Below are 20740 nucleotides of genomic sequence, written 5' to 3' on the forward strand. Positions count from 1 at the left end.
CTACAGTAAAAACTGTGAAAGTGACTTGCTGCATTTTTACTGATAAGGAAAACAAACATTTCTCTTTGCTGGACCAATTAAAAACATTTAAAACTTTTATTTTATTGCCTCTAATTAATCTGAACTATGAAACTTAACTAATCTTTCACACCAATATGTGGTTTTCATGACAGTTGCTATTTTTTAACATTAAAATCTGTAAAAACATTTACAGTGCAGTAAATATTTCCAACCAGCAGGTGGAGCTAGTGGCTTAATGTTTAGTCAGTAGTGATTGTTGGCGTTAATCAGATTAATTACCTTTAAACATAAATGACAAATTATGACAACGATGTTGCAGATTTTTTAAGTGCTTAAATAAAACAGAAACAGTTTCTTTTATTCCATTTATTTATTCTATTCTTACTTCCACTTTTTACCTTTAAATTCTCTTCTTACAATAAATGACATATTTCCCCAGTAACAATTAGGAGTAAATCATTTGTAGGGAGCTCCAAAAATATTATACAGCTGTACCCAATACTGTTATAATTTATACATTAATTTATACATTTATCTTTGAAAATAGGAATAAATTTACTTCTTACAGATTCTCTTTTCTACAGTATTTGCTTCCTGTCCTTCTCCGTCACACAAGCTGAGCACGACTCGGATGGCGACGCCTTTAGCAAACCTTCAGACGCATTTGAAGGAAACAGGAAAGAAGTCTGCAAAAATGTTTATATTTACAGCTCAGATGTATATCGCATAATTTAAAACCAACTGACTTTATCCAGGGCTCATCATCAGGTTTAGCGAGAGACAGTGTTTAGACTACAGGCAGAGCCGGACCAAGGTGGAAGCAAACTGAGCAGCAACTTAGCACCTTAGAAGCAACAGGCGGAAAAACACTTTGAGTAAAATATTTTTGGTTTAATAGGCTAACATCTTAGAAGTAGCATTAGTAGAAAAAACTGCTTTAATTTATATATATTGTTTAGCTGTCATGGTAGTTTGGGGGCCCAAAATCAAGTTCTGCCAAAGGCCGTAGATTATTTTTGGACCGGCTCTGCTACCAGGTCAGTTTCTTTCAGAAAAAATTCAGAACAGAATCAGTCTTTGGTCATTTTTAACCCAGGAAATAAGACAATGGATCAGGTGAAAGTGCAAATCTAATCTACAAAAAGAAAAAATATACAGGCATAATTAAACACCTAGATGTGTCTACGTCGTATTTTCGCTCAAAGAAATCAGGAATTATTAAAAACCTTTTTTCACCCTTGTGAATGCCAGGAGGTTTTAAAATGTCATCTTAGTGATCATGGATCAAGATGTACAACAAGAACTCTGTGCATCCATGCAGGACCGACTCCCTCCGGGAAGACAACAGGAAAACTTCACCTTCACGGAAGAGCGCGTTGACCTCAGGCGGCCCTCTTGTGCAGCTCAGCTAACCCTTACCTCGCTAATAAACTCTCCCGCCGCGTTGATCAGTGTCAATAAATGTGAATTCAATAAAGCACAAACATATTTGTTTCAGCAGAACAGGTCAGTGTGAGCCGTCGACGAATAAATACCGGCGTGAGACGAAGAACCCCGACAGAAACTGTACACGCTACATGCTACAGAGCACAGGCGACCTTCCGTTCCTCTGCTGCGACTAGAAAAATACCTAGAATCTAGAATGAGTGTAGAAAAAAACTTTACAAGACATTTACATCCAAGGCCATTGGTTAGTTTTTTGTCTTTTCCTTCATGGAGTGGCGAGTGAAGAGCAGTGAGAAAGAGGCGAACAGAGTGAAAAAACGAGGAAATCAGACGTACTGGTGTCAAAGGTCGTGATATAAATCCACATCCAGGTCGGCGTTAAGAGTCCAGAATCAGTTCATGATGTCTTCACCCAGCAGAAGAAAAGAAGAATTACCCTCCATTCATTTCTTATCCTGCATTATTGCTACAAAAACGTCTGAAGTCTCCAAGCTTGATGCTCAGAGTTGCATTTAAAGAAACGCTGCAGAATCATTGGATATGTTTGACTCAACATGGCGTCATAGTGTGATACTTTTCCCTCTTCAACAGATTCCTACAAATAATCATTTCATAGCATTTCATCCTACTTCCAAAAACAAAAACAAATCATAGTGCAAAACACAAGCGCTAAATTCTTCACATACAACTTGTCAAAATGCCGGCATTTAATAGTTGCAGTAAAAAAACACGTTAAACTTCCCTGCTGCACTCAGCAAGACGACGCTGGGATCAGGCGGGCTGTACTGGGATACATACTGGGTTGGTCGGGATTCATTTAAAGGGACAGCGCAGAATTACTGAACTGAGGTTCTAGTGAAGGGCTATGCACAGTCAATATCTTACCCTACAGTGTCATGCTCACTTGGAGTCCTAAATCAGAGTAAATCCAGAGTTAGCTCCAGCCTCTCAAGCTAACCGTTACATTGTTTGCGTCAAGCTGTCTTTTCTTTTTAAACAAAAACTGCTGAGTGTGTAGATGGGGAACTAAAGAGTTGGTGTGCCTCCAATAATCTTCCTGTGTGAAACAAACTGATCATAACAAGTACCAGAGACACACAAGTCGATTTATATGTTTAGCTTCTTGCATTGCTTTAAAAAACAAAAACAAACAAAAAAAACGACGGTGCTGACTATAAATGCTTCAGTTTTTTCATTCTTTGTAGGCGTTTCACACAGGAAGACTATTGGTGGCGCACCGCCTCCAGCCTCCATGCAAACAATGATCATCTCTGTCAATGACTGTTCAAATTATCAATGTGATTTTTGTGAATTTAATTAATCTTTTGAGGTTACCTGCCAATTCTTTTCGTAGTAGCCGTTAGCTTCACTTTTTCAGACAGGAAGACTTTTAGTGGCGCACCGCCTCCAGTGATCTGTCTCTGTAAATTACTGTTTAAAGGTTAATAAGATTCACCTAAACCAAAGTGATGTTTTTGGAGGTTTACGGCTAATGGCTAACTCATTGGGATTAGCCGATGCTTCTGTTTCTGGAGCCGAGTTCTCTGGATTTATCCTGAATCGACGCAGACAGAGAAATCTACTGTAGGTAAGAAGAAGTGCTTATTTTCTCCAGCTGGCCCTTTAAATGTGTGTAGTGCTGTTCCAGCCCGCCTGACATCCAGGACCCTGTTTCATTGTAAACATAAACCAAACAATAAACCACTTCTTTCATCTTGTTAGTTTTCTCCCCTACAGGAATGATTGTTTTATGCTTTTCACTGCATTTAGTGTCGCCATTTTGGTTCACACAAACACAGAAAAAGCAAGGGAACGTCTCTCTCACACACACACACACACACACACACACACACACAAAGCAAAACCCTGTTGGAGTTTCTGATCAGGAGAAACCTCCCTCATCGGGTTGAGCTTTAGATACCAACCGTCGTTGACCCCTGACCTGCGCTTCATGCGGGTCGTGAAAACACGACTCAGCCTGGGTCGGGTTTCCTCGGGTCAGACCGAGTCGCTTATGGTGCGCTCAGCAGAATGAAATACTTTGATCAACCTTCCTTTAAGGCGTTTTGGTAGAACTAGCGGATCGGTTTTAGGTGGATTAGAAGCTGATTGGGAATAAAGGAGGAGCTAATCTACACTTGCATTTTCACATTCAGCCACCAGGGGGCTCGGGTTCCTCCAGCCAAATACATGGAAGTCACCAGAACCCAACGGCGCACAGGAGGCCAACGCACATCCACACAAACCGAAAAGAAACAAAAACAAGCTTATTTTTTACTGACAGCCTTGGACTTCGTAGAAATTTATCGTCGTTCTTTTCTAAGCCAGTCTGGAGTCATGAGTGTTGTAAGAAGGTCCAATAAATTAATTTTTACATCCTCTCCTTCGTTTTCTTAGTGCCAGTTTGTTATAAATAAGTTCACAGCCTGTGGAGCCGGCGGCAGCGGCCGTTCCCAATAAGGCTGCCTGCGGCCTATTTGACCTCCAGGATGGAGGGGTTGGACTCCATGATGGCCACGATGATCTTATCGATGTAATCCTGGAGTCGGTAGTTGATCTCCTCCTGTTTGTGAACGACCTCCATTAGCTGCAAACAGACAGACAGAAGTTGGTCATAAAAACGAAGCTAACAGAAAAAAACATGGAGACCAATATGTCAGATCTACATCCGATCACGGATCTTTAAAAATTCTGACCTGCCCATTCCGGTTCTGGACGAAACTGATCTTTTGGTCTGAAAAGTTGCTAAATATAGCAACAGAATTGCTAAGTTAATTGGTTTCTCATCTTATCGGTCAATCTACGAAAATGAAGAAGATCGGGGCAGATTTATCTACCGGACCTGCAGATGCCAGTTTGAGCAACTCCGAATACGCATCAAACTGAATCGGGTTTGTTTCAAACTCACTTCAGCCCGAGACACGGAGCTGATCTCGGCTGCCAGGGAGTCGGAGAAGGAGGCCGACATCAGGTTCTTGGCTCCCTGGATGCTCAGGTTGATGATCTGTCCGTTCAACTCGTCGTTCTGCTCTTTCAGAGTTCGGTTGTCCTGGAAACAAACAGTCAGATTTTAAAACCTGTAAACACAAACTGAAGCACATGCTGCCATTTTATTGCACAATCAAGCAACTATTTTAACTTCAGTTGTTTTAAAAATGCTACACAAAACAAATTTGACTTCCTGATTTAACATTTTGAAATTGGGCCTCTGTCTCTTTAAGAAGCTCATGCTCTCTCTGAAGCTCCGCCTCCAGGAAGTTGTCCCAACATGGCTCCTCTATTAAACCTTTAAGGTTTTTACCAGCGTTGCTCTGAGCAGCAGCTCCTATAATGAGCTCAGCAGCTGTTTGCTAATTGCTGCTGGCTAGTCTGGAGGAGCTGAATGTGGGAGGAGCTTCACCTGGAAGGAGGAGCTAGGGCCAACCACACGTTTTAACAGCTGAATGGTTGCCATGGAGATTAAGTGATTTCTCAAACATGATGAAAGAATCAAAGCAAAACTTCAGCTTCGTTTCTAATGAGGGAAAAACAGAAAAACACGATGGAAAGATTAAAGTTAATTTTCCATGTTACTGTCCCTTTAAGACACTGCAGCAGAGCGGGAGATTCGTTCACCTGTTTCAGTCGTGTACCTGTTTGAGTCGTTTGATCTCCTGCTCCAGCTCGGCCTCCCGGGTCCGGGTCTGGTACTCCTGCAGCCCGGCGCCAGGGGTTCGGCCTCGCTTGGCCTCGGCCTCCAGCTTGTAGAGCTGAAGATGTTCCAGCTGCTTCCGCAGGTCTTCGATCAGCTGAGGCGGAAATGGAGAAACGTTAGAATCTGCCTAGCAACAGCCCAGTCCTGCTGCAGAAGGCCCCGCCCACCGGCCCCGCCCACCTCCTGGGTGCTCTCCTTCTCCTTCTGGTTCTGATGGCGCTCGTGACTCAGCTTGTCGGCCATCTTCCTGCGGGACTCCGTCTCCTCGTTCAGCCTGTCGGTCTGAGTTTCCACCTCGTCTTGAAGCTTCCGCTTCTCCTGGAAACCATGAAGAAAGGATGAGAAACTTAAAACAAAAACAGACAACAGAACGAGAAATAAAATCAAATCAGTTTTACCTCCTCTAGTCGCTCGATGTTCGCTCTGAGACAGGGAACGCAGGACCGCAGCTCGCTGTTCTCATCGTCCAGCTGCTGCAGCCTGAGCAACAAACATCCGGAGTCATTCACCAACATTTCTGCTTCGCAAAACTCAGATTATTAATTTTGCTTTAAAATATGAAAACAGAAAAAACATTTAATTCTCAAGTCTTGAATTAAAACATTTATTTTGTTTGCTTATGCTCCAAATGAGTTTTATGAAAATTAATTCGAAACTAAAAAAAGCAAAAAATCAGTTAAAAGCTTTTCAGATTAAAGTTTTTATTTTACTGCTTTTCAAATATTTTCTTTCTGTTTCAAATCTTAATTCCTACTTTCAAATGTTTATTTTTGTTCCATAGGTGTCCTAAATCATTTTTTAAACTCAAGTTTATGGCCTTTATTTCTCTCCGTACTCCAGATTATAATCACAGATCAGCCGTGGGTTTGAAGCCAGCCCGTGACCCAGACCCGTCTCCTCACCGGGCCTGGGCGTTCTCCAGCTCCAGCCCCTTCTCCCTCTCCAGCTTGCACAGCGCCTCCTTGTGGCGGCGGTTCTCCTGCTGCAGCAGCTCGTCGGCCTGCAGCTCCTGCTCCTTCAGCTGCTCCTCCAGCGCGTTGGCCCGGTGCACCAGCTGCAGGTTCTCCTGCCGCAGCCGGCCGTGCTGCTCGCCCGACGCCTCCGACTCCTTCTCCAGCTCCGCCACGCGCCGCTCCAGGAGCAGCACCTGGGAAAGGTTAGAGGTCAGGACCAGAGACTGGGCGCTGAAGAGCTGAATGCAAACTAGAGAAATTAATCTTTCAGTTTATGGTAATTATTTTCCAACTTTTATTCAAAAACACATTTTTCTGTTCAATCGGTCTTGAAATTCAGTTTAAATTATGTGGAAAAAACTGTAAACAAATAGAATATTTACTCAAAGCATCATGGAAAACCAACTTTTTTGACTTTCCATTAAAATTTTTTCCTCATCAAAAACAAACCTGGAGAGCTGCTTTGATTCTTTCATGCATGTTTGATTAATCCTTTAGTCTCCATGGCAACCATTCAGCTATAAAACACCTGGGTGGACCTAGCCCCGCCTTCCAGGCGCAGCTCCTCCTCAGAGGGGCAGTATTACATTCGCCATGCACATGGCAGCCATTTTATAGCACAATCAGGTACCTGTGTTCCCTTCGGTTGTTATAAAAATGCCATTTATATCCAATATAAAGAAATTTTGCTTCCTCATTTATCACCTCTGTCTCTTTAAGAAGCTCCTGCCTCCTCGAGGCCAACATGGCTCCTTTAGTGTTTTTACCAGCGTTTCTCTGAGCAGCAGCTGCTATAATGAGCTCAGCAGCTGTTTGCTAATTGCTGCTGGCCAGTCTGGAGGAGCTGTGCTTCGAAGGTCCACACAGGTATTTTAACAACTGAATGGTTGCCATGGAGACTAAAGGATTTATCAAACATTCATGAAAGAATCAAAACAAAACTCCAGGTTTATTTTTTGATGAGGAAAAACATTAAAACATGATAGAAAGAAAGAAAGTCTGATTTTACTGAATAAAAAACAGTTTTAAAATTATTAAAATTATATTCGGTGCATGAATGACCACGATATGCAGTAAAGTTACACAACTTGGTCACATTTTAAAATCTTTCAGTGTTTTGAATTGAGTCAGAGTTTCCGTTGAATCGACTGATTATAGAATAATTTTTTTATCGTCACCTTGTCTGTGATGTCGTTGTCGGCGAGCTCCAGGATGTCCCGCGTCAGGTCGCTCATGGTGTCCAGAGTCATGGAGCTGTTCTGCAGCAGATGCCTGTGGAAACCAGGAGGAGTCAGAGCGGCGTTCGCCAACGGCTGCTAACCCGATGGCGAGCGCTTCACTCACCTCGCCACCTTCTTGCTGGAAAGCCGCTTCCCGGCGCTGCAGGGAGACAGGAAGCACAGTGAGAGGAAGAAACCGTCACCAAAATAAAGCTCAGCGACTCACAGCAAACAAACCGCAGCAGGTTTAAAGGCTCTAAAGGCTCTGATGGAGGAGCAGATTCACATACAGGATTTACACAAATATAAAATACAAGTTTTAGATTTAATATCAGGACTGATGAAGAATCAATAAAACTCAAAGCCTGATTGGTCTGTTGATTCATGTTACTAAGAGTTACTTTACATTTTTAATCTCCAAACTTAAAAGTTGTGGTTCATCTCTAGAGGATTAAACAAAAGAAAATACTGCAGGTTAAATCAGAAACCTGAGCGAGGAAACGAGGAAAAAGCAAAAAGGAAACCAGGACAGAAACAAGCAAGGAAACAAATATTCAGACATAATTTTGCTTAGTTTGTCCACCTGTATTTTTAGATTCTCCTGTTTTCATTTTTCACGCTTCATTCCACATTTTTCCTCCAAGCTGTTTAAAAACCTGGAGCCTAATTTGATCCTGAATCAGCAAATCTGCTCCAAAACCGACCGGTTCTGTCCGGCCTTTACAGTCATGAAGATAACAATACAAAACAAACTTTATTTCAAATAAATATCCGACATACAATAACGGTTTACGGTTATCTTTCATCAAAGTAAACTTCGTTTTTAACTCATGAAACTAAAGCCACAAAAAGAAGCCAGGATGGAAAAACAAAACGGGATCAGAACTGTAGAACCATGTGAGGACGTTCACCACAACACAGCGAGTTTCTACAAGTTAGCATGCAGACATGAGGGGGACATGCGACCTAATCAGCACTGCAGACATGAACAGCAGCCGCAGCAGCAGCCGTGTGTTACCTAGTCATCTCTAGGAAATTGAGGCGTGTGGACAGATCCTCCAGGCGACTGATCTGCCTGTGACACTGGCTACAGAAAAAGTCCAGCGCCTCCTCCCTGAGGAAGCTCTGGAAGCAGTCAGGGAGGCAGGCGGGGGCGCTGGAGAGGCAGGAGAGAAGAAGAAGAAGAGGAAGAGAAGGAGGAGGTGAGTGGCAGACAGGAGGTGGTGAAGGTGCATTCAGGTGCGACAGGAAGTCCCGTAAAGCAGAGCTTTAAAGAGTTAAAGTGATGTGAGGCTGTGGTTCAGCTCTGGACAAAATGAGATAAAAACTGTGGATTCATCTAAATGAAGGGTGTTCAAAGTGAGGCGCAGGGGCCATTTGTGGTCCTAGGTGGGCAGAAACGAGGACTGCACTTAAAGCTGCAGTATGTAACTTAAGTTTAACAATTATGTAAAAAAGCATTTTTTAAATTATTCTCCATGTTAGTTTGTTATGAGTCAGATAATCTGAGAAAAGATTGATCTCCTCTCTGAGCTAATATTGCTGTCTGAAGAAATGCACCAAAAAAAAAAAAAAAAATCAGAGCCAGGAAGGCTTAGTGATGTCAATCATCCTCAGGTACTCGCTGCTAAACGTGCTAATGGAAACAATTCACTTATGAAGCTTTAAGCCGGCCGAGAGAAGAATCCTTTTTGTCCTTCTGGTGTTTCCTTACAGATTGTGACATGAATGAATAACGCATTAAACTGTAAACTGTCTGCGTTTTTAAAACCTAGAAAAATATAAAACTAATGCTGAACTAAACTTTAAGTATTAGTATTTATGAAAGCGCAAACTGAGGAACTTTAACTGGAAAACTTTAAAGTTTTCCAGTTAAAGAAAACTTTTACTCCAGACAGAAAACTTTTACTCCAGACAGAAAACTTTTACTCCAGTTAATATTTTCTCATTATTTTGACTCTAGTATTGAGTCACTGCTGTGAAGAAACGCTTTGCTAAGCAGCGTTTAAGCTGTTTACACGTTCTGAGAGCTGGAATATGGAGGTAGGAGTGTGTGTGTGTGTGTGTGTGTGTGTGTGGACACATGCACAGCCGTGAGGGTGACTGTCTCCAAACACAGTGACGCATTCACACCGAGTGGGTGAAATCTGCAGGAAGTTTGTTTCTTTTATCTCAACAACCAAAGCTGGACATTTAGTATCAAACTCATTTAATTCACTTTATAAAGAAACTAAAACTGATTCTGCTGGTGATTATTTTTAAATTTATTCTGGTGATTCATCGGTTAAAAAGGTGGAACATTCTGCTGATTTTTATTTAAGCATTTATATGAAGGAAGAATTTATGGCGTTTTCCAGTTGAATTGGTTCAAAATAGGAACAGTTGTTACATTTTCAGCTGCTGCTGTTTCCTTCCACATTTAACTGAGTCAAACCAAACAAATCGTTTGAAAAACCTGTTCCCCTCCTGGCCTGTGGGGGCGCTGCACCAAGAACCACAGCAGGAAACAACAAAAACCTCGGAAGCGCCTCCATTCACAAAACAAACAAAATGTTGTAGCATCAGAATTTAGCGGTTGAAGGATTTCTCTTGACTTTAGCAGATTACAAACATTTCTCCCGCTAGCGCTAGGCTAGCAAGAATGTTTTGGTTGCATTTATATTACCCAGAATGCCCTGCGCTGAGGTCCACTTCCTGCTTTTGGAGCGGTCTCCAGTCCGCTTGGTGTTCACATACGAATTCAAACCGAACCCGAGTTCACTTCAACCAAACTGAGACCAAAGTTTGTAGAACCAGAGTTCACTTTTTTGGTTCGATTATGCATTCACCAAACTGGACCAGAGTCGGGTCAAAGCGGACCGGAGTCGGATCAAAGCGGACCGGAGTCGGATCAAAGCGGACCGGAGTCAGGTCAAAGCGGACCAAACAGCTGAACGCGCCGTTAGCGTGTTTTAGTTTTCAGCAGGTCTCTATCGGTGCTGGAGAAACAAACTGGGCTGAATATTTTCCAAACTCTGTCAGAACCGTCCGTCCCAGATTAAACCTTGAAGTAGCTCCATCAAGCTCGATGGGACCAGTCCAAGTAACTCTCCATCCATCAGAGGAGGAGTCAGGTTGGAGTAAACCGCATTCGATACATTTTTCCTGTGAACGTTAATTTAAGCCTCGAGCAGCTGGGAACTCGACAGTATTTCACGCCTTATCAGCGAGCATGATGGGAAACATTGTTTCTGCAGTGTCTCCGTTTAAAAATGGCACTGAGGCGTTACCATGGCGACCGCTCCTACCTGGGGGAAATGACGGCGGAGCCGTTGATCTGCTCGGGCGGCGTGGCGGCGCCCTTCCCCATGGAGCCGTCCACGCTGCTCTCCAGCAGCAGGTCCGACGTGTTGCTCTCCCCAAAGTCCTCGAAGTGCTCCTCCTCTCCGCTGATGACCGTCACCAGGGAGTGGCTGTGGAGCTCCGAGTTCAGGGAGAACCTGCAGGGGGCGCCGACACATCGGGTTACTGAGGCACACACGAATACGACGGTATGCAACACCAGAACCACAAAAAGTTCACTTCAGGTCCAAATCAGAGAGGAAGGAGAAAACCTATGAAAGAGATGGCTAGATGGGTGCTAATAGCAGCTCAAATTTAAAGGAACAGTGCCTTGGAAAAGTATTTGTGTTCAAACAAAAAAAGAAAGTTTAATGCATTTGGGGGGGGGATTTTAAAGTAGCATTAAATACTGTTGAGTAAAAAGATCCTGAAGTTGTGCAATTCTTTACTTCAACATTTTTATTATAAAATGTTAAAGATCTTAACATCTGCACTTTAACATCTTTGTTGAAGTGCCTTTATTTACTGAAGAGCATCTTTTACTTCAGCATCTTTTTACTCGAGAACTGAGGAACTGTTCAGGCTGAACAAAGCTTGTGTATAAACACGAGGTCTCACTACGTCGGTTTAGTTCAAACATGTTTCTTCTTCCTTCATTGAACTTCTTCTCAGCGAATAGAGCATCCAGAAAGTTTACTGAACTTGAAGAGTAGTGACCCTGAATTTTACTCAAGTGAAACTATAAAGTACAGCATTTCACATCTAAAAGTACTTTTTTTGCAATGAATAAGTAACAAGTTACCACCATCTTCTGGCTGTACATTCAGAGAAAAGTATCTTTACAAAGTACTGAACACAAATGTACAGATTATGAGTTTGAAAACAAAAACACTTCAGTTATAAGTTGCTTTTTGTTGCGCTATGGCATAAAGCCCCAATAAAAGACGTTGGATTTTGTGTTTGTAATGAATGAGAGACTGAAAAGGTGAAAATACTTCCTGCCTCCGTTTAAAGACAGAAAAACAGAAACTGGTGCAGCACCCAGAATCCGGCCTGGTTTTAGAGTAAAAACCAGACGACGACTAATCTTTCCCCAGGAACCGCAGCAATCTGGTCAAGTTCAATGGCTGCTCGTTAAGATAATCTGCTAATTCACATTAATCCCAAGGGCTCCTCCTGTACTTGTTGTAAATCTCAACCTCTGTGGCAGCAGGAAGGCCATCTGTGCTGTTTAAACGGGACAAACAGTCGACTTCATGAAAACATGAGTCTCTCTTCCTGTTTAAAGGACGTTGAAGTCATCGCAGGATGAGGATGTTAAAATCACCAGGAGTAAAAAAAAATAAAAATACGGGTTGAGATGACGGATTCGAGTCGCAACGTTCTAAAAACTACTAGTTTACGACTTACGTTTTACCCTTTTCCTTGCAAGCGGGCCCCACGCCGAGGTCCCCGGCGCCGAGGGCCGGCGAGGAGCGCGATCGCATCTTTGAACGCCCTGCGCTGCCCTGGCGAGAAAGCCTGGGGGCGACTGGGGTCAAAACTCCTGACAACCAGAGAGGAATCCTGAAGTTTCACGGTTCACCGCGACGCGAAGCAAAACGGCGACAGAACCAGACGCCACATGAAGGACGCCGCTCCGATTGGCTTAATCAGATTCCAGGCTGAGCGACAAACAGACGGTACCGCTGACCGAGCCGAGGTCCGAGCACGAGTGTGTGTGTGTGTGTGTGTGTGTGTGTGTGTGTGTGGACGCAGGCAGGAGGGACTAATCCTGTTAGATTGTTAATCCTGAGCCGAGTGAACAGACTCGTACTTTAAATGTTGCTGGATGAGTCGGTTCATCTCACCAAACTCCACGACTGAACTACAAGTTTCATTTCATCGGTTCAACGTTTGACAGTCGGGTCGGAACTAGTTACATTTACTTAAGTAACTTTTTCAAAAGTTACTCAACCGTACTTTTTCCTTTACCTGAGTAATTTTATTATGAAGTATTTCTACCCGAGTAAAATTTTCAGATTTTCTACCCACTGAATGAAAAACAAACATGTTTTAACCAGAAACACACCTGCAGTTTTTATCAAAAGAAACTGATTTGGAAACATTTTCTTTTGTCTGGTTTTGTTATTTTTGTTACTTACATGAATTATTGTCATTTAGTTCTTAAGATAACAAAATTTCCACTTAACTTTATATTTTGGTCCATCTGAATATTAAATGACTGATAATCTGATCAGTTACTCTGTACCTGGAAAGACATTTTAACAAATACCTTTTTATTCTTGAGTAATTTCCTGGATAACACTAAACTGATGTACTGTCAAAACTTAAAAGCTATAAATATCAAAAACAGAAATACATACACGTCAGTATTAATCTACTTTTTGGAAGGAAGCTATAAATATACATTATGAAGCCATACTTTGTAATGAGATTCAATGCTGAATGTTCGATGTCAGAGGAACTGAGTGACGCTACACCAGAGGCGGAGCTTCAGACAAACGAGGCGGAAATTTATGTCAGCCGGTGTTTAAGCACCGCCAAGTGGTTGCCGTGGGAGATTCAAGGATTTCACAAACATGCATGAAAGAATCAAAGCAAAACTTTTCAAAGAGACAGATGCCCAATTTCATGGCTTTAAATCAAGAAGTTATTTTAGTCATATTTGATAACTGCAGCATTTTCATAACAGCTGAAGGCAACATAGTAACTTGATTGAGCTATAAAATGGCAGCATGTGCCTGGAAAACAACACCGACCCTCTCAGGAGGAGCTGCGTCTCGAAGGCGGGGCTAGGGCCACTCAGGCGTTTTGTACAGCCATGGACTTTAAAGTATTTTTCAAACATTCATGAAAGCATCAAAACACTCCAGGTGTTTCTGATGAGGGAATAACATTATAACATGATGGAAAAGTCAAAAAAGTACATTTTGCCTCACGACTCCCCTTTAATATCAAATTCTTTGATCAACGTTGCTCATTTCTTCAGCAGCTTTCTGGACCTTTACGCATCCATTCTGACATACGAGTATAAATGCATTAACCTTAGTTCTGCTCTGAAACAAAGATCAAATAAAACCCGCAGATGTTTGTAAGGTGACAGAATGTGGAAAATGTTCTGATTTAGCAAGAAAAGTACAAATTGATGCAGCTGCTGGTACAACAGAAGCTCAGACGGTCTAATACGCCCGGCGTTTGGTAAACAGGCTGCTGGAACGAGCAGACGAAGGCCAGAGTCACACGGCTTATCTGCTAACCTCCAGTCAGCAGCAGCAGGTCAGCCTCAGTCAGTGGGAGAGGAATGAAGGGATTAGATTAGCTTTTGCCAGAGTAAGACAAAAAACGCTGAATCAACACTTCCTGGAATTCAAGGCTCACACATGGAACGGGAAGTCCGAAGGCGTCCCCGTCAAGAAGCCGGACAGACGGGTTCCCCAGTCAGCAGATACTGAAGCTACGCTGCACTTCCTGCTGCTGCTGCACAAAGCAACTCGCTCAAACGAAAAAATACAAAATACTCATCACTTCTGCACTGGATGCGATTCAAAGCAGCGGTCAGATCCAAGTTCAGAGAAAAACTAAAAATACTTTTTAAAAAAAAAAATACTGTGGGGCTCCAAAGCCTGCAGTATGATTATTAGAGTTAGGCGATTAATCAGATTTTCAGTGATTAATTGAGTCCATTCGATTAATCAAATTTCATCAATTAATTGAATTTAATTAATCAAGTTTGATCATTTATGGTTTTTGAAAATTTAATTTTAGAACTACTTGGGTTTCCGTAGTTCAGAGTGATGTCAGTACGCTGAGGGCGGCCATCTTGTTTGACCTGTGTGTTTTACAGCTTCTCTACAACAGAATATTAAACCGATATTAGCGTCATATTCTGATAACTAACTATATTCTGTAATTACAAATTCTCGTCATCTGGCCCTAATGCTACAGCAGGGATGATTACAATTACAGACGCTTATTGAAAATATTTTCAATAAGTTTTCAATTTAGAAAAAAAAAAGTGAGCAAAAATGTAATAATTGATTAAAACCAGATTTGGTATGAAATGAGTCCAATTTTAATTGCCCAGCTCTAATGTTTAACCCACTCTCCAAACCTGAATCACACATTGGACTTAAGGTCATTAAGTCAAGATGGCGGCCTGAACCCTGGGTTTGACCCGAAGCCGGAGGTCATGTGATGCTGTGCGAAAGGTCAGAGCCGGGTCAGAACACAGAAATCACCAACACCGCGTTTACAGACCTGCTTCCCCCATCGTCGGGGTCGTGCAGCGTGGCTTCGATGCCGCTGTCCGTCTCCACGTCCTCGTGCATCTCTGGGGGAACCAGCGCCGCCGTGTCCTCGTCTGTGAACGTCTCACACTCGCTGTAGGTGCTCTCTGAGCCCAGGTACGCGCTGTCCGTCACCTCATTCTGCTGCAGAAAACAGATCATCATGTTTAGAGCTGAAACCCGGCGAGGTTTGAAACCCAACAGAAATATTTACACTTTTCAAATTAAAGAATCCTTCCAACCCTTCATCTGATCTTCAAATCGGCTCAAAACTGAATTAAAGTAAGTGAGGAGCGATTCATCTACAGACAAAGAAATTTAGTTTTTTATTTTGATGCATTTATCCAAGGCTGAAACGATTAATCGATAATTTAAATAAACTAATTTAGTAATTTATTAATTGTCAGCAAGAGTATACAGCTCACATTCAGAGCAGTAAATAGGCCAAATAAAACAAATAAAACATTTTGCATTTAAAATACAGAAAAAAACCCATAAAATTAATCTGGTTTAAATTCTGTAAAATAAGCATCATATTACACACCTTTTGGTATCCAATTATTAATTAGTAACTTAAAATAAAAACAGATCAGTCCTGCGCTGTTTTGATGTTAAGTTAAGTAGAAAGGACAGATTTAAGCTGCAGATGAATCCTTTGCAACAAGAGATCAAGAATTCATTAAAGAAACTCCTTCATTGACTTTTAGAAAATAAAATATTTTCTTAATTGAAAAACAAACTGAATTTGTTCATTTAAATCTTTTAAATTAATAAGATTGTATAAAAAGCAAATCAAATTTTTTTTTGTTTAATCTGAAAAAATTGCATATTTTCTTATCAAATAAATTGATTAATCATTAGAATAATTGATCAATTATTGAATGTTAAGCTGCAGCCCTGCATTTATTCAACAACTTGTATTTAATCAGCCAGAGAACAGAGAATTAGGACAAGTAAAAACATTTCTCCCCACTTCTGCAGTTAAAACTCTCCTTTCTTTAATAACCTGTTACAATAAAATAAACTTAATTTTCACTTGGATTGTTTAGAAAAGCAAACAAACGATCAAAATACTTTAGAGACGGTGGATCCAGACAAGTTAAGCTCATTATCTCACCAACCATCAGCAAAGCTTTAACACCTCGAAGCAACAGGTTCAAACAACAACATTAAGGCGACACCTTAACAACGCCAGCTACACCACCACATACCAGTTCACTGGAGGCACTGGAAGCAGTGGGGCTCAGAGGGACGACCGCCATGTCCAGAATCATCCTTTCCACTGGGTTTGACCCACAGAGTCGTCATGAAACACCTTCAGTAACTCCTGCGCCTCCCGCCGTCAGCGTGGCACAGGGAGGATGTCAGGGAGAAAACAGACAACGCAGCGATACTCGGCTGAGCGGCTGGCCGGGCCGAGGGGAGGAGACTGAGCCGAGTCCAAAGAGCAGCACGTCTCAGCTGGGTAATCTGCCCCGCTGCCACTTCCCAACCCACCGGCCCTAGAAATCATTAAGCCGCGATGCAGGGCCAAACTAAAACTGTTAAATTACAACAACGCTGTTTATGATCAAACCAGGAGAAGTGGAAGGGACCAACAGGAACTACGTTCTGAGAGTGTTTGACGAGGCGTTCCTGCGACCAAACGTCCTCAGCTCGCTGTGTTTTCAAAGCAAACAGCAACAGAACAGATCAGCCATTGAGAGAGACGCCTTTCAGGCCAAATAAAATAAAAAAAAAACCCAAAAGGAAAAAAGCGAGGCGGCAGCGGACGCAGGTCAGGGCCGAACTTCTTCCAAACTCAGGCGACACGTTTCAGCAAGTGGAGCAGCTGGAGCGTTTCCCCAGGAGAAAAACTTCACTCCCGTTTCTCCCCATCATTTCCCAGCTGTAATAATCTGAACTGAAGAGAGTCTGCATTCACTTTTATTTGAGTGTTTGGGCTCTTTGGGATTTATTATTTTAGGCCTGTCACAATATGCAATAAGTCCATTAAAACAAACTCAATTTCCATTTGCAATATTTATTGTTTTTCTCTTTCTACCAAAAACTGAATGATAAAAGTTTCACTGTGATGTTTGGTCTCAACTGGCCTTTTATCACAATTCATTTTATTTGTTGTTTCCGTTTTATTTATTTTGGCTACATGTTAAATGTTCACAACGATTTTAAGTTCATTGATCTTTGAGAATGTGTTCTTGCATCATTATGCCAATATTACCATCACTTGAAAATGGTTTCAAAACAATATCATCATTTATCGCAATAACTTCTCAAACAATTTATCGTCCAGGAAAATTTGCTACCATGACAGTCCTACTTATTTTGTAATATCTCTAATATTAAGATAAGATAAATCTTTATTGTCATTGTCACAAGGACAACAAAATTCAAAGGGTGCCATCAGTCGGTGCACATGCCCAAAAACAAAAAATAACTGTCTCACAATTCACACACAACGCGAGAATCAACAAACTGGCAAAAAAAAAAAAAAGAACAGCCACATTCTCACATACATCATTTATGATGATTAATGGTTGTTTTTGATTGCATTTAGTTTTGTTATTGCTGTCGGGTTATTATAATTTTAGTGTAATTTTTGATGTGTGGACCTCAAGAAGAAAATCTACTTTTAATAGTAAAAGGACTAAAATGACTAATCCATTAATCACAATTAATCTTTTGAAATTATTGTCAATTATTGAATTAATTGCTACAGAAGAAAAAAAGACCAAACATATTGAGAGCAGTTGAACCAAAACTGTACAAAATATTTACATTTTGCTTTTTAAGATAAACATTCATCTGTCGACATGTTTTAGCCAAAACTCCACAAAGAGCATAGCTCTAGCTTCACCAGATTCAATTCATTTTAGGAATATGTTGTTACATTTATGCAATAAAATACCTAAAAAATACATATATATAATGTATTTTTAAATTTTGTATAAGGGTTTAAGTGGTTAAAAGAAAAATCTGCACACTGTGCCATTTTTTTTATCCGATCAATTAGTCAGAATATTACTAAATTATTAGTTCCAGCACCAATATTCAGTGATTCTTAGTGTGAAAAGAATCTCAATAAAACAGGAAGGCAAGCTATATATAATTATGCAACTAATCATCACATTCATTTAATAAACATTTCTTTTTTTAAGCAGACTTATTTAACTGTAACTCAAAATAATCCCAGATTAGTCAGGAAAACATTTGCAGAAGAGTTGTAGTTCAAGCCACGGCCAACAGGGGGCACCAACACTGCAGCTCAGTAAAAAGGCCCAGAGCAGCAGAAACTGTCGGTCCTGCATAACGCAGGTTAAATATACAAAGTCCTGAACCCGAACGGAGGCAGGAATTCCAGAAATGTCGACCACAACTGGAAACACACAACCTCACACACACATTCACACAACTTCACACACTGCTGCGCATTCCAGCTGGTCGATTTTATGTCAAGGGAAACCCAACGCCTCGAGGGCCAGAAGCCAAACCCGCCAGGATGGTGCTGGGCCTGCACAGCCGTCGGCACGGTAACGACAGCCGAGTGCAGACGGAGTTCAGGCCATAGGTCCCTACAAACAGGAAGCGGAAGGGACCAACAGGAAGTGGAAGGGACCAACTAGTCCAACAGGAAGTGGAAAGGACGTCTCACCTCGTCGTAATCCTCTGGGCAGCCGCCGGCGCCGTCCCCTGGGTTGTAGCTGTAGAGCTGCGGTTCTGGACCTGCCGACAGAGCAGGGAGGCGTGTTGGTGTGCGCAGCAGCAACAGAAACAAACAGAAACAGAAGCAGAGCAAACATGGAGGAGCGGCTGTTGATGTGCAAACAGGTAACATGAGGGCAGGAGTCCAAAGTTTACGTTCTGCTCTGGGTGGAAAACTGCAGAAACATTAACATGTTCTTCATCCTTTCATCAAGTTGACCTGAATTACAGGTTCAGCTAAAACAGAAAAACAAGATGGCGGCCTGATGTCACTGAATCATGAGACCCCAAAAAATAGCAGGGAGAAAAAAAAAAAAAAAAAAAAGTTAAAAATCCAGATTGTCCAAAAATTTTTATCTTTAAGCAGAAAATTTTAATAATCGATCAAATTGATTTATTGCTCAGCAACCAACACAACCAGTAACAAAAAGCTGAAATGGAAAGATTTCATGGAGCCACATGAAATCAAGAAATCAAGGGATATCCAGCCTGACTTTGGCCTAGTCCAAGTCTAAATCAGATTTTTACCAATAATATGTGGAAAGACTTGAATGTTAATGTTCATAGATTTTTGATTGTGAAAATCTGGAAGAGAAGCTCAGAAAAGCCTGCAGCTGTTTAAAAAATGCACTCCATACCTTTGGGATTTTAATTTATAACTTTGCACAACTTTCTGCTGCTTCATCACATTAAGCGACAATAAAAACACACAAAGGTTTGGTTGTTGCAACGTGACAAGGTAGTTGAATTGGTGTGAATGTTTTTACAGCGCACTGCAGCCCCAGATGTCCTGGTTGGGCAGATTTACAGTCAGCAGTAAGACGCGACGCGACGGTAAACATGACATGACCTCCGTCTGAGGCGAACCAGAGGCCAGTCGTGAGGTCACAGCAGAGACCCGCATCAGCAGCCGTAACTTGAGCCGCGTCCCATCAGCCACTGCGGCCAACGGCACCTTACTGGGAGGAAGCAACATGAACTGGTTCCAGTGGCAACGGACCCGACACGCCTGCAGAACCTGGTCTGACGTCAAAGTGAGAATATTTAACATTGCTTCAGACATTCCAGTCTCAGCGGGGAGCGAGGCATTTCCACGGCCTGGGGCAACACTTTCATCCAACACGCCTCCTTCACTTCACTACTGCAAAAATCTAACAGTTTTCTAACATTTTCAAACTTTCCCAGCAGCAGGTTTACTTTTCCAGTTAATTTCTAATCACCAGTTTCAATATAATAGTTTTTTTTTACTGATGGCAATATCTTCTGATAGTATTTTACATCCTGCAGCTGGAACAAATAAACTAAAAATGGTTCCATTTTGCAATAATGTTTCCCTTGTAGATGGCCAATAGCTTTTAGATATGTTACCACTTTATAAATCATTAATAACCGTTTATTATGCATTAGTTAGAAGAGGAGACAATCACAGATTCTTACCAAATAGTTTGTTTAGATATTTTATCTAGAGTTGTTATTCTACCTTGTAAACACATGAAGCATTTGTAAATGTAATTTATCATGTAATCTAATTTTCACCCTTAAGATATAATAAGTAATTAATGATTTATAAAGAGTGTAATAGTTAATAGCCATGTTATCAATTCATCTATAGTCGTTGATAAGTTGTAAAGTGGAACCATAAAAATGAATTTTTAGAAGCCTCAGACTGCATCATTATTGGGAAAAAAATAAAAGTGTCTTCAGTCAGAGGCTTCTTCAAATGTGATCCAGACTGCTACAGGAGATCCTTCCTGCCCACAGCCATCACCATCTAGAGCGAGGCATTAACTCTAAAAGAGTTGCATTTAATCCCTTTTGAGATCAATAAAGTACTTTTGAATTTGACTAGGTAACATTTTTATGTTTTGAAACCCGACTGGTCTAAGAACAAAACCATAATTTAAAATAAATCAATAAGAATGTCTAACATAAAATATAAGCCAACCTTTATTTTGACTGCACAGATCAATAAGTCAATGAGCCATTAAGGAATAATAAATATTCCTTAATAAAATGTTTTTCTAATTTAAAAAAAAAATTTGTTTTGGTAATTTAGCAAATAGATATTATTTTGGTGATTCTAACTTCTCAAAA

The 20740-nt window shown here is 41.2% G+C and overlaps 1 protein-coding gene and 1 long non-coding RNA gene across 6 annotated transcripts in view; one reads left to right on the top strand and one right to left on the bottom strand.

Moving 5' to 3' along the window:
- Window positions 1-376: 376 nt before the first annotated feature.
- Window positions 377-20740, bottom strand: part of rab11fip3 (RAB11 family interacting protein 3 (class II)) — a 32432-nt gene continuing 12068 nt past the window's right edge. For 2 of the 5 annotated variants that reach the window (XM_027999797.1, XM_027999822.1), the window contains exons 3-14: window positions 18597-18667; window positions 14916-15088; window positions 10622-10813; window positions 8353-8490; window positions 7459-7494; window positions 7293-7386; window positions 6064-6308; window positions 5560-5641; window positions 5342-5479; window positions 5100-5255; window positions 4376-4516; window positions 377-4054 (exon numbers count right to left, since the gene is read on the bottom strand). In XM_027999797.1, the coding sequence (XP_027855598.1) occupies window positions 3941-4054; window positions 4376-4516; window positions 5100-5255; window positions 5342-5479; window positions 5560-5641; window positions 6064-6308; window positions 7293-7386; window positions 7459-7494; window positions 8353-8490; window positions 10622-10813; window positions 14916-15088; window positions 18597-18667 (1580 nt within the window). In that variant the 3' untranslated portion in view covers window positions 377-3940. Of the gene's footprint in view, window positions 4055-4375; window positions 4517-5099; window positions 5256-5341; window positions 5480-5559; window positions 5642-6063; window positions 6309-7292; window positions 7387-7458; window positions 7495-8352; window positions 8491-10621; window positions 10814-14915; window positions 15089-16155; window positions 16892-18596; window positions 18668-20740 lie in introns of those variants that run through there. The other 3 variants (XM_027999805.1, XM_027999829.1, XM_027999813.1) reach the window with 3 other exon arrangements.
- Window positions 18655-20491, top strand: LOC114133783 (uncharacterized). The gene is made up of 2 exons (XR_003593273.1): window positions 18655-18772; window positions 19416-20491. It is a non-coding gene; the product is annotated as an uncharacterized LOC114133783 (long non-coding RNA).

This window comes from Xiphophorus couchianus, chromosome 2, assembly GCF_001444195.1.
Source record: "Xiphophorus couchianus chromosome 2, X_couchianus-1.0, whole genome shotgun sequence".
Classification (NCBI taxonomy): Eukaryota; Metazoa; Chordata; class Actinopteri; order Cyprinodontiformes; family Poeciliidae; genus Xiphophorus; species Xiphophorus couchianus.